Source organism: Gadus macrocephalus, chromosome 11, assembly GCF_031168955.1.
Source record: "Gadus macrocephalus chromosome 11, ASM3116895v1".
NCBI lineage: Eukaryota > Metazoa > Chordata > Actinopteri > Gadiformes > Gadidae > Gadus > Gadus macrocephalus.
The window spans coordinates 25,395,299-25,415,536 of NC_082392.1; the positions used below are offsets into that span (position 1 = coordinate 25,395,299).

Sequence of the window (20,238 nt, forward strand, 5' to 3'; positions counted from 1 at the left end):
CGGTGTGAAAGGCCCATCTGAAAGCAAAATCTCAATACCTAGCACCTCATTTTGAAGACCTTTTTAGGAATGGATGTTTAAAACACTTTAATACTGGATGTGACCAAGCAGTCTGGGAGAGTGGAAGACTTGAAATTAGGAAAAAGTTGACACACATATACTTCAGGGGCCGTATACACAAAGCATTTTATCTTACCGCTAGGAGTGCTCCTAACTCGCGCTAAAACATTTTACGTAGGGGTTTTTTCTTAAGTTATTCACAAAGCCGCTGAGACCTACTCTTACTAAGGATAAATCACAAAGAGTGAACTAAGAGTGACGCGCCGTTGCTATGGATTACGTCAATTCTCGTGCACGAGTTTAGAAGCAGTCAGTTCGGTGATTGGTTGTTCAGACGAGCCCACTGAATCACCGAAAAACAAGGAAATAGCCTAGGCTAGAAATGAATTCCTATTAAGTAGTTATAGTGCAGTTAGCAGAATACACGCATGATGACAATTTTGTGCAGACCACGATAATGCTGGAGAGAGACCACGACGTTGTAGCCTGCACGTTCAAGAGAGAGAGAAAGCAAACAATAAAAATGCGTAAAATTTAAAAGAAAATAAATGTTATGAACTACCCAAGTGTTGACTGATTTGTGCCAAGGTGTTTACCTAAAATGTGTTTTCAAAGTGATCCCTATATGCCTGTCCACACGGTTCCACACGGCCAAATTCCTTGTCACGTTGATCGCCATCATCATCATCATCATCATCATCGTCTGGCTGTGGAATGTTCCTCCGCTTGCAGAGGTTGTGTAGAATGGCACATACAGTGATTACTGTGCTTGCCCTCTCTGGGGTGAGGCGTATTTCGCCGTGGAGGACATGAAACCGACGTTTCATCTGCCCAATTCCTCTCCCCAACATTTCGTGTATGTTTGTGTGCTCTAGCATATATGGAAGAAATCAGTAAACAATAATAATTATGGATTCAACAAATAAAAGGCGTGAAAGAGCCAATACGATGTGTTTTAAGCATAGGACTAAAGGCCAATTTCCACCGGAATCGGCACGGAAGCGCCACGGCAGCGAAGCGGCTGTGTTCCGTACTGCAATCCCCACTGGAAGCGGCACGGACACGTTCCGACAGATGGCTCAAGACGAGCATAATTATAAGTATTCATACAATATTATTACCGAGTTATATTCAAACCATATATATATATATATAAATATAGATATATATATATATATATATATATATATATATATATAGGCCTACCTTATAATCAACCATACACATAACCCATTAAATATGGTAGACCTATGATTTCTAGATGTCATGGCAACGTCCACTCGCGACACTGGACTTGCATCGACGCAGACTTTCATTTCTTCTTTGCCACTGATTAGCTATTGATACCATAGACTGTATAATATTACAATACCCTGTGAATTGCATAGGGTGAGGGGAAAAACGGTCTGTCTAGTTACTGGACCAGATGAAATGAGACGGAGAGGTAATAAAGTCTGTCGGCACGAGGACCTTGGATTTATTAAGTAAAGTGGCAACGGTTATACAGAGTCATAAAGCGTGAGAGATCGAATATGTCTAAGTCCCTAATCAGCGCTGATGGTTCGTCCAGAGCTTCGCCTCCGTGGAAGGTCTGCTTCAGAAGAAGATGAAGAGTCCCAGAGTGATACCGTCTTATGCTGTATCCTCCTCTCGATGAGGTGTGTGCGTTTGAGGTGTGTGCGGTTCTGTGTGTTTTTGCTTGACCTTGGCTCTCAGGCCCTAGTATATCCATGTATCTCTTGTGTTCCTCCTAACGGGAGAGCTCCTTTGTGTCACCTGTGTCCACGAAGTATCTCTTGTGTGTTAAATTAATGTGGCTCTCCCGTTCTTGGGGATGACTGGTGCATTGTCTGAGTATCTACCATCTGCCTGGCTGAGAAATGGGGCCTTCGGCTCTGGCCTTGACCTGACTATATATTATCATGTTTGTGTTCGTTGGGTTAGAGCAAGAGTTGACTATATTGTAATGTGTCTGCCATGTGATGTGCTCATCAGGCTAGGGTAGGAGTTAGCTATATTTGTAATGTACATGTGATGTACTCAGCAGGTTATTTTTCCCAACAAGGGATCGATGTGAGCTCATGAATATTCATGCACAAAGGCAAACTGATTGGCTGTAGTCGTGTTCTGAGACACGGCAGCGAACCGGCAACTTTCAGAAATAGAAGAGGCAAGTATCGGGACGGTTCCGTGCCGTGCCGGTGCCGTATCCAGTGGAATAGCCTACGTTGACTTTAATGGTTTCTATTATTTTCGGCGAGCGATTCGCTGCCGTGCCGCTTCCGTGCCGATTCCAGTGGAAATTGGCCTTAAGCGTAATCTGCGTAATCACTTACATGTTATACTTTAACTGTGCTCTTGGTTGTGGATTGAGGTAGGGTGTCTAGAGCCACGTCTTGCATGGATAGTCACATGTCACCCAGCAAGTGACACCCAACTGGTACATCTCAAAAAGCTGCCTCAGACCGCTCACCATTAAAATGCGCGAATCATGGGTAGCTGAAGATCCAGGCCACTTTGCAACAACATCCAGTAGGCTATGTTAAAATTTGCATCCAAAACAACCTGCGTGTTGATGGAATGCACTTTCTTCCTATTGCGTCCCGTCAATAGCACCGACCACACCGGGCATACCTGCAATTGCCATGAAGTTGGCTTTGATCCTGTGTAATTGTTGAATGTCCAAAGGAAAGTTTATGGCACGGCTGACTGATGGTTGCGATAATATTAAATCGTCGGCATTGCAAAGTTGCATTTCCCCTGTTGCTAAATAACGTAGTGTGGCCAAACATTTTATTTCGGGACTAATCGGATTATTCCTGTTAGTCGGGGATGTTATTGCATCGCGCATTAACTCCACAACAAGTTGAATACCCTAACATTTCGTCTCGCAGGCATTTTACGATTCTTTGTGAATAGGTCTTACTGAGTTAGGAGTCCTCTTGAGGACTTTTAAGCTCTCCTAGACTTAGGTGCTACTTTTAGGCCTGAATTGCTCTTAGTGAAAAAAGTTAGGAGTCCTAAATTTAAGAGTGACACGCCCATTATTTTTAGGAGTTACTCCTAAATTCACCAGTTAGGACCTACTTTTAGCCCTAAGATCCTTTGTGAATACGGCCCCAGAGCTCTGTTTTCCTTTACTTTTTAAATTAAGTAAAACATTTTGTGCTACTCAATATTTCAAGCACTCCAGTCAGTTTTTTCACAATGTATTCATTGACGTTTTGTCTTTTTTACAACACACACAAACAAACACCTGCACCAACACAACAAGGACTCAAAATCCAGCCAGTTCTTACTTCCATTAAATCGTTTATTGCATACCCATCACATTTGACAATGTTGAGTAAAACCCACCCAGGTGCATCAATCTCATGGACCTAAATAGAAGTCACCGGTTTTGTTACCGCTCAGAAAACATAGATTTTCTGATATTTTCAACCACTTGTTTAATAAGTATAGATGCGTTTCATGAGAGAGCGCACTGAGCTAATCTCATGGTGAAACCATTAGCCGTATTGAGTGATGCACTGCTAAAGAATTAGACATGTCAAGGATATAACCTAAATGTAACCTAAACCAGAAGTCACTATGGAACCATTTAAACCGATTATGTTACATTAAAGCCCACCCCATGTTTTTCAATAGGATGTCCAATTCTCACTGTAATGAAATGCCAGGCTGTTCATTTTAAGACTTGATTACATGGGGTTATATACATCAAGATTATACACTGTCCAAAGTATTACATTTATCTTAGTATAATAGATTAAGCTAATTTGTTTGCAGGAAGATAATTACTACAAAAAGAAGAAATCCCAGCACCAGTCCTAATATAGTAGAGGAATAGGCTTAATGGGTACCTTTACCCTGACAAAAAAAGGTGGTTAGGGATGAAGCATGGGTTGGAGGTGAGTGGGGGAGCTTCAGGCTGGAGAGAGTGAAGCAGGCAGGCTGGAAGTGGAGATCCACAGAGCACTAGGGGAGAGTGGGGTAAGTTGTGCCAGTGGGTAAGTTGTGCCACCCCTTGTTTCTCGAAAACCATAGAAAAAATTGGTCATGTGACCAAATTTTTTTTGAAGAGCCATCCATTTGACTCATCTTGCAAAGAAAGAAGAGACATGGAATGAGAGATATGCACCTTTAAGCTCACAAAACTGTTTTTTGCCTTTCAAAGTAAAATTTATATGATCAAGGTTTTTTGATTGTTGCATCTGAACAATTATAGTTAAGATGGAAAACGTTTGACACATGTTTTAGTGCTTTAGTATGCTACACTATGAGTCTATACATTTAGCACAATGTTATCCCTAAAATGTTGAATCATGCTAGTTTTGCAAAATGGTGGGGGTGGGGTGATTTGTGCCAAAGGGCCTGGGGTGAGTTGTGCCAGTGGCACAAAGAAAATGGTGTAGTTATGCTCACCCTGCCACCTCACACCGTTTGCAACCATTGGTCAAAGCAGTGTATGGAACACTTAAAACCTACTTCAACAGAGCGATGGATGGTTGGATGCGCACGCATCCTGGTCGAACCGTATCGATTTACGAGGTTGCAGAACTTGTTAAGCAAGCATTTATGCCTGCAATGACACCAACAAATATCACATCAGGTTTCAGAGCAACGGGCATATTCCCGTTCAACAGGAATATCTTCCCAGATGAAGGTTATGCCCCATCAATGGTAACAGACAGGCCAAACCCAGAAGAGCCCTCCACCAGTGCTGCTGCTGACCTGCCTGTACCATCACACAAGGAGCCAACCAATGCCACAGGTCTTGAAGCAAGTGTAGATCCAGTGGAGCCACCTGCCACTCTTCCAGAACCAAATCCAAAGCACTCATCAAGTGACGATACTGGTTCTTGTGCTCATTTGGGTTATGTGTCTCCAGAAGTCATATATCCTCTGCCAAAAGCCACAACAAGAAGGCCAAGAATGATAAGAAATTAAAAACAAGAATTGTGACCGACACAACTGAGAAGATGGAGCTGGAGAAGGCACACAAAGAAAAAGAAGATGAAAAGGCTGAAAAGGAAAATAAAAAGATTGAAAGGCAGAAGAAAAGGGCTCTGAAAGGCTCACATCAAACCAAAATCAAGAAGAAAAAGGTTGTGTACAGTAGCTCAGAAGAAATCACCATGGGCATTCCACTTGAGGACACCACTGACGATGAAGCAGAAGATGACCTGGAGAACACACACAACAGAGAAAATAAAAGGGCTGAAAAGGAATGAATATAAGAAGAAAGGGGCTCTGAAAGGGTTTAAACCAACCAAGCCCAAAAATAAAGTGGTTGTATACAGTAGCTCAGAAGAGTCCGACATCTCCATTCCACTTAACGACACCACTGATGAGAGTTCAGATGGCCAGAATGATGATGATGATGATGGTGACAAAGATCTGTCTGCTGGTGACTTTGTCATTGTGAGCTTTGCAGGTAAAACTGCAACCTATAATTACATTGGATTGGTGGAGAAGGTTGATGATGCCGACATCAGTGCAAAATTTCTAAGGCAAAGTTGCAAGAGGTCTGTGGATGGAAAGCCCATCTTCACATTTAAAGACAACGATGAAGGAGTCATCCCTAGAGGTGATGTGCTAAAAAGACTACCAACACCAAAAAAACTTGGTGGTACAGCCAGAAGGGAGGAGAAGTTCATATTCCCCTGCAGCATCAACAAGTGGAATGTTAAGTAGTCGATCTGTCGGTTGTCAATTAAGGCCTGATTTTGAATTTAATTTTGTTCTTGTTTTCTTTCTCATTTTGTTCTTGTGTTCTTGTCTTCTACTTGGTGTAGAAGGAAGGATGTTCAGCATTATCCTGGTTGGAACTCTTTATTTACTTTAAATAAACCTTAGATTAATAATTTTCTAATGGATTTGTCTTGCTTTTATATAGCATTACAGTTTATGAGATGTATCAATGGCACAATTTACCCCAACGTATTCTCTCCAAAGGCACAACTTACCCCGCACCGGGGGCAAGTTGTGCCATGAGACCACTTTTTTTCTGAAAGCTATATTTCTTAAACAGTTTATTTCAGATCTAAAGTTATTGTTGCCAGGGATGCACCACATCCTGAAATATACATACATATTTAATTTGGCGACATTACTGTCATGGCCTCACTTTAAAGTCACTTTGAGTAAAAAAGTGGCACTACTCACCCCACTCTCCCCTACATGCAGAAAGAAACAAGGATTGAGAAATACAACTGGTGAGAAAAAACGATATCAGGTGTTAAATGTACGAGAGCCAGATACACATGTCGACCACTGAAATGTATGATCCAACAGCTTTGTGTTGTCTCTCCTGGCACTCATTTAATATTCTTACATTGATTTCTTAAATATGTATATGTAAAAACGGATGTGAATAATTACTTTACAGTTAAAATAAGCCAATGTATAAATTCATATTATTTTGCCGTTTTAGGTTTGTGATTATGTCACTTCCTGTTTAGTCACTTCATGTGACGTCATTTCCTGTTAAAAATCTTACCTCTGTAGAAGGAATGGCAGACATGTGCATCTTCTGATTGTAATCCGCTAGCATCCACATGAAAGCATCTAAGAGGCAATGCCGTAAGTTTGTTTAATCAATGCAAGACATGTTTAAGATAATATATTAGAGTGGATTTAGTTAAAAATAATGTTTGATGTGTTGTTAAAAACGTTTTGGTTAGCAATTGTGTACAAACTAAAATCAATGCAATCGGCATCAGAATGTCTTCATACAGTGTTAGACAGTTTATATTATTATTTACAACTATGTACAACATGCTGTTTAGTCAAATGTACATTCAGTATTTTTGTATTCTTTTATTTGCAGTTTTCACCGTCTGTTACGGCTCTGTCTTCATTGGCTACGGTTTAACTCGGTGTTAAGTCAGAGTTACAACACACTGCACGAGAACACTACAGTGAAAAGGCAGCATTGGATGTTTTGAAGTGGTCGCCATGGCAAGCAACAGATCGTCTGTCGGCAGTGCTAAGAGCATCAAAACATCAGCATCATCAGTAAGCGCAGCCCGCGCCCGGGCTGAAGCAGAAGCTGCAAAGGTGAGAGCTTCATATGCTAGCCTGGAGGCTAAGCTAGGGTGACCAGACGTCCTCTTTTTCCCGGACATGTCCTCTTTTCGAGACCTAAAAAATGCGTCCGGCAGGGATTCCAAAAACGTCCGGTATTTTGCCTCGTCGCAAAAAAAATAAATTATATTATTATTATTATTATTTATTTTTTTGCCTCGTCGCATATTTGTGTTTCTGGGTCTTTCACATAACCTACTAGTTATTACCATTGTATATGTCTATGGTTATTACGGCCTTCCAAGTTCTGGAAATGGTATCTCCCTTACGTTCCACCTTCTTGCGTGAGCTGACTGTAGAGAGAGTCTGTCATTGGGCGACCGATCTCAGGGTTGACAGAGCCACGATAATTATCCTCCAAATACGACCATTTTGGGCCTTTGGTACGTTACTTTGCCATTTCCAATCTGGCAACATTGAGCACCTTGCCGCTTCCACTCTGTTTACAACAGCACATTACATCTGCAGCCATGCCTAAACGTAAATGTAAGTTCACGGACGAACTAAAGAAAAAAAAAAAGTAATTTATTATTTAGAATATTGTATTTGTTATCATTATTGCTTTAATATATGAGGACTGAAAAGTTTCTAATTTTCTTATTTTAATGTGGCCATATAAAGATTTTATTATTTAGAATGTTTTATTTGTTATCATTATTGACACATTTAAATGCCACAAAAAAGATTTGTTTTACATTTGCACTTTGCAATTTTGTTAAAGTTCAATAAATAGATGTTCATATTGTCATTTCATTTGTGACATTTGTATGCATTCACATGGTCATGGTGCGGCATGCTATCCACTACCCCCCCCCCCCCCCCCCCCCCCGCGACGAAGTGTCCTATTTTTTACAAACTCAAATCTGGTCACCCTAGCTAAGCTAAAAATGGAAAAAGCTGCTAGAGAGGCAGAAAGGGCAACTAGAGATGCTCAAAATAAAATGGAAACTACAAGAATAGACAGAGTATAAATTGGAAACTACAAGAATAGACACAGAGTTGGAAGTGTTAACCCTTCATAGAGAAGCTGACGCAGCGATGGTGACAGCTCAAGTGTTGGAAGACGCAGAGGCGATGCAGTCTGTTGTCGAAGACGGGAAATCTGAATCTGAAAAGATGAAAATTAAACGCACCAGTGAATACGTTCAATCCCAGATCGACCTTAAGAACCGTTCTCCTTCCCCACCATTACCCGTTGCTCCCTCAATTAAGGCAAAGTCACATGACATTTTCATGACATGGCATCCAGCGGAGGAAGACGACTATCAACCACAACCTGTCAGCAAGGAAAATGCTGACAGTAAACAACCATCGCCACCACATTTACATGACCCAACTAAAGCTGAGACAAAGGCTAAGGTTAGTAGAGCTAACCCCACCATGCACGCTCATGCTCCGTCGTATACTCCGCTACATTCCCCTCAAACTGGCACACCCATGTTCCCTTTAGGGGAGCCTTTGGCACAGTATTTGGCACGACGAGACCTTGTGACTTCAGGGCTGTACCAGTTCGATGACAAGCCAGAGAATTATCGGGCATGGTACTCCTCTTTCTCCAGTGCAGCCAGTGAAGTTAACCTCACAGCAACCCAAGAGTTGGACCTCATGACCAAATGGCTGGGAAAAGAATCTAGCGAACAGGTTAACCCTCATAGGGTGTTCGTATTTTTGTTACACAGGAGGTGCTGCTGGGTCTGGTGGACCCATTGCATTTTAGGCCTTTTAATTCAACATAATCTAACTTTTTTTTTAAATACTCACCAAATGGTTACTTCAACCTAATTGCAAGTAATATAAACAACACGTATGTTAAATGTGTTCCCTTTACCTTTGTTAAATCACATTTATGAATTGAGGTGCCACTCGTCTTTGTTTATTTTCGTATTAGCATGTAATAAAATAAGGAAATGCATCATATAACAGGCATAACTGGGAAATTATCAACATCATTAGAAATTGAAACATACTCAATAACATCTGTCTGAACAACACATTAAAGCCTTTGAACACAGCCATTATACGTATATCAGTCTATACCACACATGAGGGGCAGAGTCTCACTGTGTGTGTATTGCATATGTATTTTTTGCACTGGTTGCATGTATATTGTGTTTTATATTATGTATTATGTATATTGTGTATTTGTCTTTTACGTTTCGGAGCTGGCTGATGCTGATCCTCCTCTTCAAACTCAGTGTCAGACTCTGAATTTTCAGAAATGTTATCCTCACTTTCTGAAACTGTTTCCTCTGCATCACCATCAAAACCCTCTGTCTCTTCAAATATCAACTGTAAGGCAGTCTGAACAGAGAATCGCTTTGCCATCTTGATCAGTTGTGGTATGGAACCACGCTGACAGAGATTTTTTATAGTGGCAGATCCCCAAGCTTGGTTCCCGCAAGACAGAGGGTGAAATGTGTGGGAATATGGGTGTAGATAGTGTTGGGTGCTCCAATGTTGCAACCTTGTGCGGGAACAGTGGGTGCACACTGTGGGTGCTCACACCAAGGGCCCATTCACCTGCTTTACTCTCCACACACACACACACACACACACACACACACACACACACACACACACACACACAGAGAGGAGAAAGGGAAAATTAGGGTGCACAGAACCTATGATTTCCACACTTAAACTAGCTCCGGGTCCACTGGACCCGAACACCCTGTGTGTAATATAAATGTGATGGGGGGGGTATACAGGGGGGGGTCCTTGAAAATGTTTTCTGATTTATGTTCCTCACAGAAAATGAGCCAAAGCCAATGAATCTTAGTTCAAAAAAATAATTATTTGTATCACTTTTATAAAGCTGAAAACGGGTCCCACAGACCCGAACACCTTATGAGGGTTAAACGCATACATTCAGGAACAAACTCCTCGATGATAGAAAGGCCTTCCTCAAAGAGAAAGGAATATGTTTCAAGTGCTGTGCCTCCAGCTCCCACCTTGCCAAAGACTGCAGGTCCCCTGTGATGTGCTTTGAATGCAACAGCACCGGTCATGATACAGCCATGCACCCTGGCCCACCTCCTCAAACTGTCAAGGCTCCTCCACCGTCACAAGAGTATGGCGGGGAGGGAGATCATCCCGACATGGCTGTCGTTGGAGCAACATGCACAGAAGTTTGCGGTCCAGGCCAGTGGAGCCGTTTATGCTCAAAAATCTGTCTCGCAAAGCTTTACCCCAAGGGTTCAAAGGACATGGCCATCAAAGCCTATGTAATCCTGGATGACCAGAGCAATCGCTCATTAGCAAGACCAGAGTTCTTTGAGCGGTTCAGTGTGAAGAGCGAACCATTCCTGTACCATCTCAGAACTTGCTCTGGCATCATAGAAACATCCGGCAAGAAGGCAGAAGGATTCGAAATCGAGTCACTGGACGGCACAGTTCTCATTTCTCTCCCACCACTCGTTGAGTGTCATGAGATCCCGAATAATCGGTCTGAGATACCAACACCAAACGCTGTTTTTCATCAGCCTCATCTCCATCACATTGCAGAGCACATCCCTGAACTGGACCCAGAGGCAGAAATACTACTGCTGCTAGGAAGAGATGTTCTCAGGGCACACAAAGTAAGGCAGCAGGTCAACGGACCACATAACGCCCCTTTTGCCCAACGTCTGGACTTGGGTTGGGTAGTGATAGGGGAAGTGTGCTTGGGTAATTTACATAAACCAACAGTCAACACGTTCAAGACGAATGTGCTGGACAGCGGTCGCCACTCAATCTTTCAACCCTGTACAAGCTTCATGCACGTCAAGGAGACACATCAAAGCTCTGGAACAGCACCCGAGAGAATGCTGGGACAGACAGTGTTCAACCGTACTGAGAACGACAACAAACCTGCTCCATCAGTGGAAGACACCATCTTCATGAAGATAATGGACACAAACGTCTACAGAGACGACGCTAACAGTTGGGTCGCCCCATTGCCCTTCAGAGAAGTACGACGGCCTTTACCAAATAACAAAGAGCAGGCACTCAATCGGTTTGCATCCCTGCAACGAACCTTGAAAAGAAAACCGGAGATGCAAGAACAGTACGTGACATTCATGAAGAAGGTCTTTGCCAATGGACATGCCGAGGAAGCACCACCGCTGAGAGAAGAGGAGTGCTGGTATCTCCCAACGTTTGGAGTTTATCACCCTCAAAAACCCAATCAGATCAGAGTTGTCTTTGACTCCAGTGCCCAGTACTCCGGTGTCTCCCTCAACGACGTGCTCCTCACTGGACCCGATCTCAACAACTCCCTCGTTGGGGTTCTTTTACGTTTCCGGAAAGAGAGAGTTGCAATCCTCGCAGACATCCAACAGATGTTTCATTGTTTCTTAGTGCACGAAGACCATCGCAACTTCCTCCGGTTTTTGTGGTATAAAGACAGTGACGTGAACAAGGAAGTTGTTGAGTACCGGATGAACGTCCACGTCTTTGGCAACTCACCGTCTCCTGCTGTTGCCACTTATGGGCTGCGAAGAGCCATAAGAGAGGGTGCACGAGAGCATGGAGCTGATACTGTCGAGTTTGTGGAAAGACATTTCTATGTGGATGATGGCCTAATATCACTACCGTCTGAAACCGAGGCCATCGATCTTCTTCAACGAACACAGGCCTCTCTCGCCGAATCAAACCTACGCTTACATAAGTTTGTATCAAACAGCCCAGTAGTCAGAGGCTTTTCCGCCCGAAGATTGCGCTCCAGTCGTCAAAGACCTAGATTTGAGTGGAGAAACTGAACCCACACAACGGAGCTTAGGTCTGCTCTGGGAGATCACGTCCGACACGTTCACTTACTCAGCATCAAACGTGGATAAACCATACACTCGACGTGGAGTCCTCTCCACAGTCAACAGCATTTTTGATCCCCTGGGTCTACTGGCACCCGTCACTATCCAGGGAAGAGCCCTCCTTAGGGAGCTTACATCCGAACTGTCTGACTGGGATACACCCCTCCCAGAAGACGAATCAAGCAGATGGGCAGGTTGGAAAGATTCCCTCCAAGACCTGAAACAGCTTCATGTTCAGCGCACATACACGACAACCTCCCTCACGAAAGCTGTCCACAGGGAATTGTGTGTGTTCTCGGACGCGTCAATCAAAGCCATCGGTGCTGTGGCCTACTTGAAGATGGTGCAGGAAGATGGGAAGACCGAAGTAGGTTTCGTTATGGGTAAGGCCAAGCTGCCACACCTGTCAGAACCGACAATACCAAGGCTTGAGCTGTGTGGTGCCGTCTTGGCAGCAGAGATGGCAGATCTTATCAAAGATGAGCTGGACCTGAAGTTAGATGCCATTACGTTTTACACGGACAGCAGAGTAGTGCTTGGCTATATTTGCAACGAAACAAAGCGATTCTACACATATGTCCACAAGAGTCCAACGAATCCGGCAGTCCTCAAAGCCCGAGCAATGGCACTACGTATGTACAGAAGAGAACCCTGCCGACTACGCATCAAGGTCTTTACCCGCATCCCGCCTGGCACAGACCTCTTGGTTCACTGGACCTTCTTTCCTGCGTCAGCCACCAGCGGAGAAAACGCAGACAGCTGAGAGATTCAGGTTAATCGACCCTGAAAAAGACTCCGAAATCCGACCACAGGTACAAACTTCAGCTACTTACCTGGAGGAATCAATACTCACCTCTGGTCGTTTCGAGCGCTTCTCCACCTTTACTTCACTGGTAAGAGGAATTGCATTCCTCGTGCACATGGCAAGATCCTGCAAACATTCAAACCAAGACAGCAGGTGCAAAGGCTGGCATAAATGTAACTTACCTCGGACTCTAGACGAAATGGCACAAGCAAGGAAAGTTATCTTAAAAGCAGCTCAGAAAACAGTCCTGGCAAAAGAACTGGCAGTTCTCCATGCCAACAAAACCATACCAAAGAACAGTCCTCTGAGGACACTCAACCCAATCTTGGAGGATGACCTCATCTGCGTTGGAGGGCGACTAAAGCACTCTCATCTTGCTACCGCAGAGAAGAACCCAATAGTTCTGCCCAAAGGAAGCCACATTTCCCTACTGCTCACACGGCATCACCATGAGCAGGTGAGACACCAAGGCCGTCACCTGACGGAAGGAGCGATTAGGGCAGCAGGACTGTGGCTCTTGGGAGGCAAGAAGCTCATTAACTCAGTAATCCACAAATGCGTAACCTGTCGCAAGCTACGCGGGAAGCTGGAGGAACAAAAGATGGCAGACCTGCCTTCAGAACGTCTTGAAATCTGCCCTCCTTTTACATATGTGGGCCTCGATGTATTTGGGCCCTGGTCTGTTACAATCAGACGCACCAGAGGAGGACAGGCAGAGAGCAAGCGTTGGGCCATCATGTTCAGTTGTATGAGTTCCAGAGCTGTTCACATCGAAGTAATCGAATCTATGGACACATCCAGTTGCATAAATGCCCTCAGACGTTTCTTCGCACTCAGAGGCCCAGCTAAACAGCTAAGATCTGATTGCGGCACCAATTTCGTTGGAGCAAGCAAGGAGCTTGGGATGGACAAATCAGTACAAAGGTACCTCAGCGAACAAGGATGTAGCTGGGAATTCAACCCCCCGCACGCCTCTCAAATGGGAGGTTCCTGGGAGCGTATGATTGGCGTTGCCAGAAGAATCCTCGACTCAATGCTCCAACAGCAAAACACTCGCTTGACCCATGAAGTGCTTTGCACACTAATGGCGGAAGTCACAGCGATTATGAATGCACGCCCACTCTTACCTGTGTCTACAGATCCCGAGAAACCTTTCATACTTTCTCCGTCCATGATCCTCACACAGAAGTCGGGAGTTACACCTCCTCCTGGAGACTTTTCCGACAAGGATCTGTACACAAAGCAATGGAGACAAGTCCAGGCCCTCGCAAACCAGTTCTGGACCCGCTGGAGCCGAGAATACTTACCTTCCTTGCAGCACAGACAGAAGTGGACAGTGCCTCGCAGAAACCTTCAGGTTGGAGATCTGGTTCTGCTCAGGGACAAGCAGGCCGCTCGCAACAACTGGCCTATGGCCAGAGTCAATGCCACATTCCCTGGGAAAGATGGGCATGTAAGGAAGGTCGAAGTGAAAACAACTGACCAAGGCAATGTTAAAACCTTTCTCCGGCCGACTACAGAGATTGTTCTGCTCCTTCCTGAAGACTGATCTAAAGACAATGTTCAAGACCGGTACAAGTTCTAAGTGACCTCACATAGGTCAGACGGGGAGTGTGTTGTCTCTCCTGGCACTCATTTAATATTCTTACATTGATTTCTTAAATATGTATACGTAAAAACGGATGTGAATAATTACTTTACAGTTAAAATAAGCCAATGTATAAATTCATATTATTTTGCCGTTTTAGGTTTGCGATTATGTCACTTCCGGTTTAGTCACTTCCTGTGACGTCATTTCCTGTTAAAAATCTTACCTCTGTAGAAGGAATGGCAGACATGTGCATCTTCTGATTGTAATCCGCTAGCATCCACATGAAAGCATCTAAGAGGCAATGCCGTAAGTTTGTTTAATCAATGCAAGACATGTTTAAGATAATATATTAGAGTGGATTTATTAAAAAATAATGTTTGATGTGTTGTTAAAAACGTTTTGGTTAGCAATTGTGTACAAACTAAAATCAATGCAATCGGCATCAGAATGTCTTCATACAGTGTTAGACAGTTTATATTATTATTTACAACTATGTACAACATGCTGTTTAGTCAAATGTACATTCAGTATTTTTGTATTCTTTTATTTGCAGTTTTCACCGTCTGTTAATGAGGAATTGTGACAGTAAATGGTCAACCTTACTACGACTCTGTCTTCATTGGCTACGGTTTAACTCGGTGTTAAGTCAGAGTTACAACACACTGCACGAGAACACTACAAGCTTCATTACTTACCTGTGTTTTCGACCTGTGGCAACCCGGTCCTCGTTGTCGCCGGGTTCCACGTATAAACCAAGCTTGGCAGTGAGGGTTAAAGCCTCATTCGGCATTTATTGCATACACTTGGACGATGCAGTATACTCGCGGTCTAAAGGGCCTCCGTGGGCCTCTAGCCGCTCGCGGACCCGAGCGCTTCCTCCTTCCTCGCTCCCGTTCCTGGTCTGCCTCAATGTCAGTCCTCGTGCTCCTTTTAAAATGGCTCCTCGGCTTTCGGCCGGGTGTCCCCCAATCTCGCTGATTGGGGTTCGGTCGGTGCTCTCCGTCGCCGGCTGGTGGGTGGCGGCGGTATACGCCGTCCACGACTACACCTCTGACCCGCCCGGGCCGAGGTTTACGGGGCGGGATGCCACAGACCGTAACACGCCACTCATTTGCTCTTGTTGATGTTGTTGATGCCGTGGTCATATAAAAAAGACGGTTGATGACTATGGCGAGTGGATAGTGCCAGGATTACCAGGAGAAGGATAACATCGTGTGAAATGCACGTGTGGAGAAGATACGTACGCCGCCGCCGTGGGGAGAGGATACGCACGCCGTCGCCATTATTTATTTATTAATTTATTTTTGGTCATGGTCCAGACAATGTTGTGGTTAAGGTAATTGACGGTCACGCGAGAGACTGGGGTTCGATCCCAGTCTATAAATGTATAATTTTTTTATTATTATTTTTTTCTGGTATTAATATATCCAATTACTTGTTGATGAATAAGTTGACATTTTATAAAAAACGTTAGTTCTTATGTCCCAAAAATACCAAAACTGTTTTAAAACAGATCTCAAAAATGTTTTGATGATTGTATGGGCATGATGTCACTTCATAGGGCAGGCCGGTGACAATTTCTGTTTTCTATTTAGGCTATATTACTCACTTTCTTTTTCAAAAGTTGTAGTTAATATATAAATCAATGTAACAATGTCAATTATCACAATGGAATTTATTTGATGAAACAAAACATTTGTGATTTATCAACCGCATTTATCTGTGTTTCAAAGTAAATTTTTAGCATCCATCATCCAACAGAATCTGTGCTTTGACAGCAGATAATTAACCATATGTTGAATTTGAGAAGGCAAGAAAGAAGAAAAACATTATTGGGCGGATAGAAGACTTGATTGTAGAGTCACTAGTTGTAAGCCACCATGTATTATTTTGGCAGACGGCCAAACAAAAGCTTTGATTGTAGTCATCCAATAAGGGTCTGGCAAAGCATAAAAACGTGGCACTGGAACATTCTTTATTTAAAGAAGATGCAAAACATTAGCAAGAAGATGCAAAAAAAAAAGTGTTGGCTTACATTAGGCATAACCAAAACAGGGGGACTGGATGATTCCTGAAATCATGGAATCACTAAATGATTCATAGGTGGTGTGAAGAGTCTTCCGGGAAGACAGTGCCAGTGTGCAAAAAGTTTAATGTTTGCTCTCCTGGGAATCGCAGGGGAGGAACTCATTCCGCCCCAGTGACAAACATGAGGAGCTGGTTCAGCGTTACTCTGTTCTCCGTGTCCTCCACCACCAATACAGCATCTCCACCTGCAATGTAAAAGATAGGACTTAAATCAATATAATGGCTCAAGGCTAATGTTTTTGTACACTTCACCTAGCTGAAAATAATCATTACAGATTAATATATCAAACTATAAATTCTTAACAACACTTTCAATCAAATGAATGCACAATGTTTCAAATATTTTACCGCAGGGGAGATTTGTTGGGGCCTGCAAAATCCTTTCTGCGAAATTGGGATCTTACATGAATGGGTCACATATTTTTGAACAACCCAAAAATGAAAAAAAATCCCAGAAATCCCACCAAAAATGGGATGGGACCATCAAAATAGCCTACATTTAAACAACACTTTATCTGTCCTACACCATTATACATTGCTGTTCAAAGGGATATAAATGTGCTGGTTGTATAAAACACTAGTAAATCCTAAACTAATTCATAAAATCACACTGAAGCGCTTTACCCAAACAAATTAGCAATTCATTATCTCGACTAAAACAATAATAGGTCTACTTTGAGAGTGAATAACAGTATCAAAACAGGCACCATCAAAATAGCCTACATTTAAACAACACTTTATCTGTCCTACAGCATTATACATTGCTGTTCCAAGTGATATAAATGTGCTGGTTGTATAAAACACTAGTAAATCCTAAACTAAGTCATAAAATCACACTGAAGCGCTTTGTGGCCTCATACCTAGTTCAGGCGTTCTCACGGCGACGTCAAGAGGCGTCTTTGTGTCGACGAACTTATCCAGACGTCCATGGGTAGACGTATATTTTGTCTGAATTTCCGTATGCACGTCGCCGTGACACCGCCGCCGGTGGGCGTAACTATGGCGAGTATGGCGAGTGGATAGTGCCAAACCTAAGGATAACCTGGAAGAGGCGAAGGAGCAGTCAACCCTACGCCGCCGTGAGAACGTGTGAAATTTTGAATGGGATTGATTGGGACTGCAGACGAGAGACCAGCAGCGACGCCACGGCGACTGCATGGAAGTTCCGCCCACCGGCGGCGGTGTCACCGCGACGTACATACGGAAATTCAGACAAAATGTATGTCTACTCATGGACGTCTGGATAAGTTCTATTTCATGTAGGCTACGGAGTCTAGGCTTCGCCTTATGGGCTTGTCCCTTGGAAAATCCCCTGAACATTTCAAACTATGCACCAATCAGCGTGGGCACCGCCCACATTTCCCACGGTATCGTGTCTATATAACGCGGTGTATACCGTCGCTCATCCTCCCTTTTCTTTCAGCACTTGTGCTTATCAGCGGAAAATCGAGGATACATTAAGATGACTTAGACAAAACGGATCTCCCAAGCCGGTGGCAGAGGCTCGGGCGAGGCCTTGGACAAACGGCCCTCTTCAGGGCCACCTGAGAGCGCTCCTGGAGCTAGGTCCTTTTCAGGACCCCTATGCGCCTCCTGTCCCGCCTCCCTGGCACCGGGTGACGGGCACCTGCGCGTGCTTTCGGTGCCTTGGCGCCGACCACGCCGCGGCTTCTATGGCGTCCCCCGTCTCCTGTGTCGCCTGCCGGGAGCTGCCTGAAGAGGGGATCCTCTCCAGGCATCTCTTCTTTTCTCCTGCGGTGGACCTCGCTGACGCCATCGACCTGACGACGGCATCATCGACGCCGACGCCTCCATGGACGACGTCTTCGTGGTTGGAATTAGTTTTTTCAGTCTTACTCTCCCACTGTTTTTCAAATGAAAAACAAGGGGGGTTTTCTATTGGCCCGCCAATTGTCAGGTGGTTTTGTTTGCCAGTATGGCACTCCCGCCGTTTCTTTCAAATAAGAAACGGCCGAGAGAGACCCCTTATTGGAGAGCCGGATTCCGTAGCTCCGCCCCCGGTGGTAGCGGACCTAATGGAAACCGTGTTGCTCTAGTTTTTCTTTTCCTTTTCATGGGTTCCATGAAGCACGGATTAGAGCCGGAGTCTTTATAGACTCACTTTTTTCTCTCTTGATCATTGCCTTGCTTGATCTAGGAGGAATTCGTTTTTTATTAAGCTGTTGTGTTTTACACTTCCTTGGCTTTTTGTCTTAATGTGCTCTGGTGACTTAAGTCGTTTTGACTGGGGTCCAGCAGGAGTACATTGATCGGGCTCCGCTCGCAGCTTCACCTTAGCCCGTAAGGCGAAGCCTAGACGGCATAGCCTACATGAAATAGAACGATAGTTATGTTATTATAACTCTAGTTCTATGATTGTAGGCGTAGCCGTCTAGTTTCCCACCTGCTGTAACCTCCAAATGCTGAAAGAAAAGCGTGGAGGATGAGCGACGGTATACCCCGCGTTATATAGACATACCGTGGGAAATGTGGGCGTGCCCACGCTGATTGGTGCATAGTTTGAATTTTCAGCGCGCACAGGACAAGCCCATAAGGCGAAGCCTAGACGGCTGCGCCTACAATCATAGAACTAGAGTTATAATAACATAACTATCGTTCGTCGCCACAAAGACGCCTGCTGACCTACGTCGCCGTGAGAACGCCTGAACTAGTTATGTGGCCACAAAGCGCTTCAGTGTGATTTTATGACTTAGTTTAGGATTTACTAGTGTTTTATACAACCAGCACATTTATATCACTTGGAACAGCAATGTATAATGGTGTAGGACAGATAAAGTGTTGTTTAAATGTAGGCTATTTTGATGGTGCCTGTTTTGATACGATTATTCACTCTCAAAGTAGACCTATTATTGTTTTAGTTGAGATAATGAATTGCTAATTTGTTTGGGTAAAGTGCTTCAGTGTGATTTTATGACTTAGTTTAAGATTTACTAGTGTTTTCTACAACCAGCACATTTATATCACTTGGAACAGCAATGTATAATGGTGTAGGACAGATAAAGTGTTGTTTAAATGTAGGCTATTTTGATGGTGCATATTTTGCTACTGTTATTCTCTCTCAAAGTAGACCTATTATTGTTTTAGTTGAGATAATGAATTGCTAATTTGTTTGGGTAAAGCGCTTCAGTGTGATTTTATGACTTAGTTTAGGATTTACTAGTGTTTTATGCAACCCGCACATTTATATCACTTGGAACAGCAATGTATAATGGTGTAGGACAGATAAAGTGTTGTTTAAATGTAGGCTATTTTGATGGTGACTGTTTTGATACTGTTATTCACTCTCAAAGTAGACCTATTATTGTTTTAGTTGAGATAATGAATTGCTATTTGTTTGGGTAATTTACTGTAATTAATTAAAATGGGTAGGTCTACAGACTTAGCATTAAACACCACTGAAAGTGTTATCTTTTACTACAGTATATCTGTAAAGAGTCACATTTATAGTTAAAATTTATATTAACGTAATTAGATAAATTAATTTGATTTGAAGGTTTATTTTGGTTATTGGTTATTGGGTTTATTTAATCAGAGTCATACAGAAGAAATTGTGTAGATTATTTATTTATTGAGTAGTTTATTTTGATAACAATGCTAAGAATATCTGATGTGGTGTAAAATAAAAGAGATGACAATGGCAGCCAACATAACCAGCGTTAAATCTCCTCTCTTGCCTGTTTTCATATTTCCTTGTACACACAGGAGACTATAGATCTACCAACACAACAATTTATTATCCGTACAATACCAAGAATCAACAGATTTTCACGAGTATGATTACAATCATGAATACT

The 20,238-nt window shown here is 43.3% G+C and overlaps 1 protein-coding gene and 1 long non-coding RNA gene across 2 annotated transcripts; one reads left to right on the top strand and one right to left on the bottom strand.

The window, feature by feature from the left end:
* Window positions 1-12,399: 12,399 nt before the first annotated feature.
* Window positions 12,400-14,937, top strand: LOC132467324 (uncharacterized). Its single transcript, XM_060064552.1, has 2 exons — window positions 12,400-14,641; window positions 14,889-14,937. Exon 1 carries the CDS (start codon window positions 12,515-12,517, stop codon window positions 14,291-14,293), a length of 1,779 nt encoding a protein of 592 aa, XP_059920535.1. The 5' UTR covers window positions 12,400-12,514; the 3' UTR covers window positions 14,294-14,641; window positions 14,889-14,937.
* A 1,351-nt stretch (window positions 14,938-16,288) lies between these two features.
* On the bottom strand, window positions 16,289-17,339 carry LOC132467869 (uncharacterized). Its single transcript, XR_009528107.1, has 2 exons — window positions 17,284-17,339; window positions 16,289-16,608 (listed from the first exon to the last, which is right to left on the bottom strand). It is a non-coding gene; the product is annotated as an uncharacterized LOC132467869 (long non-coding RNA).
* Window positions 17,340-20,238: the final 2,899 nt, after the last annotated feature.

Bases quoted from the DNA above. Each gene is read 5' to 3' on its own strand.
- LOC132467324 (XM_060064552.1), top strand. From the start codon at position 12,515: ATGTCCACAAGAGTCCAACGAATCCGGCAGTCCTCAAAGCCCGAGCAA.